This window comes from Hypanus sabinus, chromosome 9, assembly GCF_030144855.1.
Source record: "Hypanus sabinus isolate sHypSab1 chromosome 9, sHypSab1.hap1, whole genome shotgun sequence".
Classification (NCBI taxonomy): domain Eukaryota; kingdom Metazoa; phylum Chordata; class Chondrichthyes; order Myliobatiformes; family Dasyatidae; genus Hypanus; species Hypanus sabinus.
In genome coordinates this window covers 157489691-157498072 of record NC_082714.1, presented here as the reverse complement: position 1 = coordinate 157498072, position 8382 = coordinate 157489691, and the positions used below count along the sequence as shown (strand labels likewise).

Here is an 8382-nt window from a genome sequence, read left to right as displayed (position 1 = left end):
ATAGTTGGTTAATGAGAGAGATTAGATGAGAATAGTTCAAGCTGACAGGAAAGCGATAGTAACTCAGATAACCATGTGTCATGACCGTGGTGTGCAGAGGAGCATCTCGACACACTACACATCGAGCCTTAAAGTGGATGAGCTACTGCAACAGACAAACGTGAACACACACTCAGTGACCAGCAGGGGCCTCCTCTGCCTGATACAGTGGCCACTGACTGTATTTGATGGCCACGTCCACAGTTCTCTGGCAAAAGAGATCCAGAGATCCAGGAGATCTCAGGTTGTGAAAAAGTCCCATTTGTAGGTAATGACTGGATCTGATTGATTGTTAAATTGACTTTAACTGTCGTCACTGCTACAATACAAGAACTTACCAACAAAATGATACACAATAAGATATTGATCAGACAAGCCCAACTTTATTGATATTCCATTGTCATTAACTGTATCACCATATAATTCAAGAAACAGACAAAACATTAAATATTCCACTATGACAAAGAAAACACAATTAATGTCTAAATGATTATGCAAACTCACTCCAGGAGAGACCTTTTAAACAGGGCTGATGGAGTTATGTGATCTAATATCAAATGTCACAAAAATATTTCCCAGTATCCGAAGTAAACTGAATGTCAAAATAACTTTATTATCAAAGTACATATTTACCACCAAATACAACTGGATTTTCATTATCCAATTAAATGAAGAAAAATAAAAGAAAAAGGAGTGAAATGACATTCAGTTGTCCAATCACAGAAAACTTCTACATCTATTTTACCTCTGAAATACCTCAATAAGGCAATTTATTGCACAGTGTTGCAGCCTGTACCTCACCAGAGATAATACCCTCCCACCTCTCGCAATAAATTGTGCAAGCAGATTGGCAGAATCCATTCTTGCATCTCTCTCTCTCTCTCTCTCTCTCTCTCTCTCTCTCTCTCTCTCTCTCTCTCTCTTTCTCTACCCCTCTTGGGTATAGGCCGACTTCACCTGGGGAACACCTGAGCTCCAGTAAACAACTCACATTTATAAGGTAGAGTTAAATTCGCCTGAGATTATTTGGAGTCGGGGAGACAAAGAACCTCAGCTCCCCACTAAATGTCAACAGGACCATGGACAGCATAATCAGAGACATTACCAGCTCCTCAGTAATCGATTGAACACCACAGTGTATTTGCATTGTCTACAAACCTGACCTCTTATCATTCAGACCACCCACAACATTCTTGTGTTGGCCAATCAGCACATTCTCCTTTCTCCCACATGCTTTGCTAAAGCAACTAAATGAACTTCCATGCTAATCTGGGAAAGGATGGAGTGGGGAGCAGTTGTCCATCGTTCACACCCATCAGGAATTATCAGTGGGGACACCAGACTTTCTAGTTGCAAGTCAATCACAGAAGTAGTTCTGTCCTTCCATTTCCCCAACTCCATGAATTTCACAAAAGCTCAAACTGTCTTCCTTCTTTTGAATGTGATTTACTAAATCCTTTTGTCAAATGTACTACTTGTATATTTCTCATTATCACTTTCATACAATGCTATATTTACACTAAAATAAGCTTGTGAGAAGATGGTGGGCGCAGATGGCTAAAGTTACTTGCAATAAGGAACCAGTGTCTGTATGCACCAGTTTACACTACATGAAAACACGATTCAGGACAAAGGACTGACCTTACCTATAATCTTCACACTTATCCCCTTGGACACTAAGCACCTCAGATTGAGTAATAACTGTGCAGTCTTTGAGAATTTGGCTTCCAATGTTGACTAGTTTCCATTTCCGCAAGGATGAGATGTTTGTGATATCTGAACAAAATTCCCCACGTCATGAGGAGTGAAGAATCGGATGAGCTTGTATTTCAGAGCTGGGAATGAAGCAGGTTATGTAGGGTTTGACAATGAAGGGTAGTACATGGGACGATCTGAATACTTATCTACAGTGTTCCTATTTGAGTCTACAAATGATATCTCATCATTATGTGATTATATTAATTGAGAACTCTCAAACAATAAGCCTAATTTAAACATGAAAACTCTCCATTATTGGTCAGAAATCCATACTGTTCTACAATGAAACCTGGAAACACTGGTCCATTCTCACCCTGTAATGATTGAACAGTAAGTGGCCAACGAAGTGGCAGCAGAAACTAAGCTTGGCTTGAATTTTAACAGGTTTAAAGTATATAAAAGCCACAAATCATAACTTTTAACCCCACATATATGGGCAAGGTATTTGCATAAAATGTGTTTAGTGCTCTGATTTCTATAGTGCAAATCCAGCTGCCTTTTGACAAGTTAAAAACATCCTGAGTATGTTAAATGACAAGTGATTCCAGTGACCATTATTAAAAAGTGCAATAGCAAAATGTCGCCTCAATTCCCAGTAGGAATATAAGGTGTATCTCCTCCACCCTGACGGTGACCTCAGCTTAGCACAACAAAGTGGGAGGCATTTTAGGTGTTGGAACAAGACTGGGAATCAGAATTAGGAAGTTTTGGCACCAGGAAGTCCTGCCTGTGGTGGACGATGCGGAAGTGTTTGAGGGAGCAGCCCCCCAATTTATGATGGGTCTTAAAAGTAGAGGAGGCCTCATCGGGAGCACCGGATACAATAGACAACCCATCTGATTCACAAGTGAGGTGTTGCCTCACCTGGAAGGACCGTTTAAGGCCCTGAATTGAGGAGGAGGTGTTTGGGCAGGTCCAGCCTTTCGGACGCTTGCAGGGTTAGGTGCCTGGAGGGAAATTAGTGGGAAGGGAGAATGGACAAGGGAATCACAGAGGGTGGGAGCTATCCCTGCAGAAATTTGGTGGGGGGGGGGTGAACTAAAGATATGTTTATTGTGAATAATGTATTCCACATTCTGCAATGTTCTGCATGGTGACACAAACTACAAGGTTTACAGATTGAGGTTAGGTACCAAATGGAACAGGGAGCAATCAATTAAGAAGATATTGTGTTGAAAAAGAAATCAATTCTTCTCAACTAACTTGCTCCTAAGTCATTTAGATTTCAATTTCTTTGCATGAAGTTTTCTTTTCACCATTGAAGCAAACACTCTGTAAACTGGGAATCAGAAAAGAACCAAGGAAACTAGGAGATTAAACCAACAAGGACGAGAAATAAAACAATTGCATGATGCACAGGAAATTCCCCACCCTTCCTACTTGAAAAGCTACAACATTCTCTTTCTACTTAAACAGCTTTATCGCTCCACGCCTGACGATGTGATTGAACGTCACTCCTGGGCTTATCCTGACACCGCTGCAGAGTCAGTATCATCACTATCCTGCAGATAGATACAAACATGCAATGATTAACCACCATTCTGAAGGGAAAAGAATATCATATCACGTTATTTAAACTTCAAAAGGGCTTAAGAAAAACAATTTCCTTGCACGTCCACACCATGCTGCCACAGTTCCTCCATTTCAATGAAAGCCCCTTCCACCCCCTCAGGTTTCAAACCCCTCCCACCCACCTCCTCCTTGCCATTATTTTTGAGGAAGGAAAGGGGACATTTCCACAGTCTCCTTGCATGACAAACATCAATCTCTGACTAGAGAAGCTCAAACACCTACAGGAGGTAAAAACCGACACTAATATTTCCAGAGTATAACAGCCAAGGAGAGAAAGGATTGAGAACATCTGCAAGAAGCAATGTCTCAGGATGATGAGATCAGTCAGCACCTCATCCCTCTTCCTGTTGTTGCCATTTGGCAGGAGGCACAGGGCAGCAAAAAGCTAATTTGTGGCATCTGTGTGCAGGGTATGTATGCCCATGATAGTCACATGACTTTACAGCACTGAAACAGGCCCTTTGGCCCATCCAGTCCATGCCAAACTATTAATCTGTCTCGTCTGACTGAGCTGTGCCCAGACTGTCACCCTATTTACCCCTCTCATGCATATATCTATCCAAATTTCTCTTAAATGTTGAAACTAAACCCAGATCACCTCTGCTGGCCACTTATTCCACACTCTCATCTCCCTCTGTGTGAAGAAGCTCCCCATCATGAAACCTGAAGCATTTTGCCTTTCTCCCTTAACCCATGGCCTCTTGTTCTAATCTCACACAATCTAGAAAGCCTGCTTGCATCTCCCCTATTGATACCCATCATAATACAAATGTTGTATTATCTAAAGATTTGCAGAAACTATTATAGTAACACTGAGATAACTCCCTCTTCTTACCCATGGCATGGGTAATTCCTTGGTCTTACACCACTCGGCAAAGCATTTCTCTGCAGCGTCCACACACTTCTTGCCGGTCTTCTTGCAGAACACTTGGATCAGCTGCTCTGAAAACCTCTCTGGTAGATTCTGAGATACCTGGGTGGGCACCAGAGTGAGAGCGATTAATACCCACAACCACGAGGAGATATACAAACTTACGAGGTAGCTGGCCACACAGCCGCTCGAGTCTATTGCACTTCCCAGTAAGATCATGACTAATCTGTTGTAACTTCCAATCCACCATCTTGACTACTCACAGTAACCACCCACCAGTTTATCATGCCTTTGTCTTGAAAATACTCAAGTTCTTTGCTTCCAAGAAAAAAGTTCCAAGGATGCATCATCTCTGAGAGAAAAGGCTTTGCCTCACCTCTTAAAAGAGCAACCATCTATGTTTAAAAACTGAACGCCTAGTTCTACAGTTTCAAAAAGAAAACATCCTTTCCACTTCAATCCTGGCAAGCCCCGTTAGAAACATAGACACATAAAAAACCTACAGCACCATACAAGCCCTTCGGCCCACAGAATTGTGCTGAACATGTCCCAAAAGAGGTCCCAATGATCCAGAAATCTGAATCCCTGCCCTCTGTTCCAATCCCTCAACCTCATTCTATTCCTTTCCTCAGTGTCGCGTGGCACAGGCAGTAATCCCAAGATTACTACCTTTGCAGTCCTGCTTCTCAACTTCCTTCCTAACTCCCTGTAGTCTGTTTTCAAGACCTCTTCCCTTTTCCTACCAATGTCATTGGTACCAATATGTACCACAACCTCTGGCTGTTCTCCCTCCCACTGCAGGACATCTTTGACGTGATCTGAAACATCCCGGACCCTGGCACCTGGGAGGCAACCAACCATCAGAGTTTCTTTCCTGCATCCACAGAATCACCTGTCTGACCCCCTAACTACAGTGTCACCTATCACTACTGCCTTCCTCTTCCTTTCCCTACCCTTCTGAGCCACAGGGCCGGACTCTATGCCAGAGGCATGGCCACTGTGATTCCCCCCAAGCAGGCTGTCCCCCCAACAGTACTCAAACAGGAGTACTTATTGTCAAGGGGGACAGCCACAGGGGTACTGTCTAGTACCTAACTCCTCCCCTTCCCCCTCCTGACTGTGACCCACTTGTCTGTCTCCCATGGCCCTGGTGTGACCACCTGCCTATAACTCTTTTCTATCACCTCCTTGCTCTCCCTGACCAGACGAAGGTCATCGAGCTGCATCTCCAGTTCCCTAAAGTGGTCCCTTAGGAGCTGCAGCTCAATACACCGGGTGCAGGTATGGCCATCCGGGAGGCTGGGAGACTCCAGGACTTCCCATATCTGACACCGAGCGCGGAAAACCGGCCTCACACACGTACTACTTCCTTTCTGCAATTAACACAGGTGGACCTATCTCGCATCATCCCGTTATCACCTAAGCCCGTTGAGCTAAAGCCCTATCACTCTGCCACCTCTCACTCTGCTACCCGCTGGATATGGCGGTCTTCTTTTTAGACTTTTCCCGCTCTACTGGCTGACGTCACGCGCCTGTGCAGTCTTGCCTCTCTTTTACTCCAAGTAGTAAAACTACTTTCGCTCTGGAAATCCTTAGCCATTCACCCGCAGCCTTCTTGCTCCGAATAACCCTGTTGTACTGTATGTTTCAAACGACTCTCCTCTCACATTTATAAAGTCCGGGAAATGCATGTTCAGCCTGTCCAGACTATCCTGTTATGACAACCAGACCACAATGAGCTTCCTAGAGCAACGGAGCAAGGTTCAGATTGCAGACACACCAAGTTCAGACTGAATCCCAGTGAGATGGCCAATATCTCCAGAGACGATGATGGCTGGGAAGCAAACTGAAAACAGTGGAAAGCCCACAGCGAGAGCCCCAGTCACAACCCCAACAGTGGCCGGTGCAAGGCTGGAAGGAAACGAGTTCACACGCTGCTTCAGCAGCCAGACGTGTTTATATCTCCGATGCTCGGGAGGTTACCTGCTCTCTGCTGATTTTGAAGGCCTTGTCAGGGTTATTCTTGCGGTAGAATCGAACATTATTAATGGGGTTTTTCTCTTGCATCCCGTAGTTCATTGAAATAACCTAGTGTGAGAAATTTTAGTTATATTTATTCATGGTAAAATACAAATTACTCTCTCATAAATAGCCACAAAATAAAGCAAACTGTATTTTTTATCACATTGGTCACAAGCCCATCAATTATGACAGTTACTCTATTGATAGAAGTGCAGCCTCTTAGTTCCATAGTGCAGGCTCAATCCCAAACTCCTGCACAGAGATTATACAATTTCCCTGTGAACATGCAAATTTCCCTGAGGTGCACCAGTTTCTCCCACATCCCAATGACAAGCGGGTTAAATGTCTGTGGTAAATTACACCTACAGAGCGGGTAAGTGATAGGATCTGGGGGGGATTTGATGGAAATGAGGGATGATTCAAATGAGATGTGTGCATGGGTGTTTGGTGATTGCCACAGAGTCAGTGACCTGGCTTTAATCCTGATCTCAGGTACTGTCTATGTGGAGTTTGCATGCTCTCCCATAACCAAGGGGAATTCCTTGGGGTTTCAGATTTTCTCCCAAATCCCAAATTGTGCACATTTGTAAATTAATTGACCACTGTAATTAACCCTTGGTGTGCAGGTGAGTGCTGGAATCTGTACTGAGTTAATAGGAACATGTGGAGAATAAAATAGATGAGGGTAGGATTAGGTAAATGGGTACCTGATGACTGATCAAACGGCTTGGTTCCATAATGGCACAATCTGCCAGATGTATAGAGAACTCTCCTCTCCATCATTAATGAGCCAGTACTCACATTTACAATGAAATCTTTTGCCTCGACTTCAACACCCACTTGTTCTGAGAGAACAGCTTCAACCAATTTAGTCTTCAGCTCAGCAATCTCCTCCTGATGGAGAGAGAACATTTCAAGTGAGTCTGGTTAAATTTGTAAATGTACAAATAAAATCCAAACTACAATAAAACATCGACTGCAGTCTGTGACAGTCAACACCTACAGGGATTGTAATGTTACAAATGACCGTTCAGGAAGAGGAAACTTTTGAGAGCATATGCCCAAATTTTCTCGAATGCCATTATAATTTTGAGCAGAGATTATCAATGATTGATGAATTAGTAACAGTAATTATGGACCTTGTTCCGTAAGGAAATATAATGCTTATTTATGTGCATTCATTGTGTAACACCCTGGTTAAGATTTTTACGATGCTCTAGATATTTCATTTTAGCAGTTCTCTTCTTCTTGTTCTTCTTCTTCGGCTGTCCATCGATTTCGATGCTGACTGAGGCCTGAGCAAGGTTGTATGGAAGACCGGCAGTTGCCCATGCACAAGTCTCTCCTCTCCACACCACTGATGTTGTCGAAGGGAAGGACATTAAGGCGATACAGCTTGGCACCGGTGTCATCGCAGAGCAACGTGTGGTTAAGTGCCTTGATCAAGGACACAACACGTTGTCTGAGCTGAGGCTTGAGCCAGTGACCTTCAGATCACTAAACCAACACCTTAGCCACTTGGCCATGCGCCAACACAACAGTTCTCTAAAACCAGTCTGTTCTGCTTTTGGCATCCTTGGGCTTGAGCTAAAGTTAAGAGGCTATATTATTCAAGTTAGGAATGTTGTGTCAACCAATCAGGATGGTGGAATTGGGAGAAGGTTCTAGAGAACACTGCCTGATAGGTTTTTGTGATGGACACTGTGGTGCAGGTTGAGGTACTTTCTGAGGGGAGCTGGGAGAGGACAAGAGGGAAGATGGCTGAGGACGTTGTCCCTGTTGCACAAGGTGCTTTGTTACGATGAAAGCTTCAAGGAGGAAGGACCAATACCCCCCGGGGGAGCCCGTTTGTATGAGATAGATTTGGAGTGACATTTGGAAGACGGTGTGTGCTTTCATGCAGACTGTGGTCCAGCACGTGAGTTAAAGACAACTTCAAGATGAACTCCAATGGATGTGCACTTTTGGACTGGGTTAACTGTAGTCGGCCCTTTTTATCTTTTTTTCTTTTCTTTTCTCTACTAACTGTTTGATAAAGCTGACGTTTGTAAATATTGTAATTGTATGGAGTGCATGATCTGTTATTTCTTGTCGACAGATAATTGCATGGGGGCAGTATC

The 8382-nt window shown here is 43.6% G+C and overlaps 1 protein-coding gene across 2 annotated transcripts in view; it reads right to left on the bottom strand.

Annotated features, from left to right (window-relative positions):
• Positions 1 to 251: 251 nt before the first annotated feature.
• Positions 252 to 8382, bottom strand: part of LOC132399951 (deoxynucleoside triphosphate triphosphohydrolase SAMHD1-like) — a 37773-nt gene continuing 29642 nt past the window's right edge. The window contains exons 10-13 of one of the 2 annotated variants that reach the window (XM_059980921.1): positions 7064 to 7156; positions 6224 to 6328; positions 4205 to 4342; positions 252 to 3299 (exon numbers count right to left, since the gene is read on the bottom strand). In XM_059980921.1, the coding sequence (XP_059836904.1) occupies positions 3261 to 3299; positions 4205 to 4342; positions 6224 to 6328; positions 7064 to 7156 (375 nt within the window). In that variant the 3' untranslated portion in view covers positions 252 to 3260. The remainder of the gene's footprint in view (positions 3300 to 4204; positions 4343 to 6223; positions 6329 to 7063; positions 7157 to 8382) is intronic. The other variant, XM_059980922.1, reaches the window with a different exon arrangement.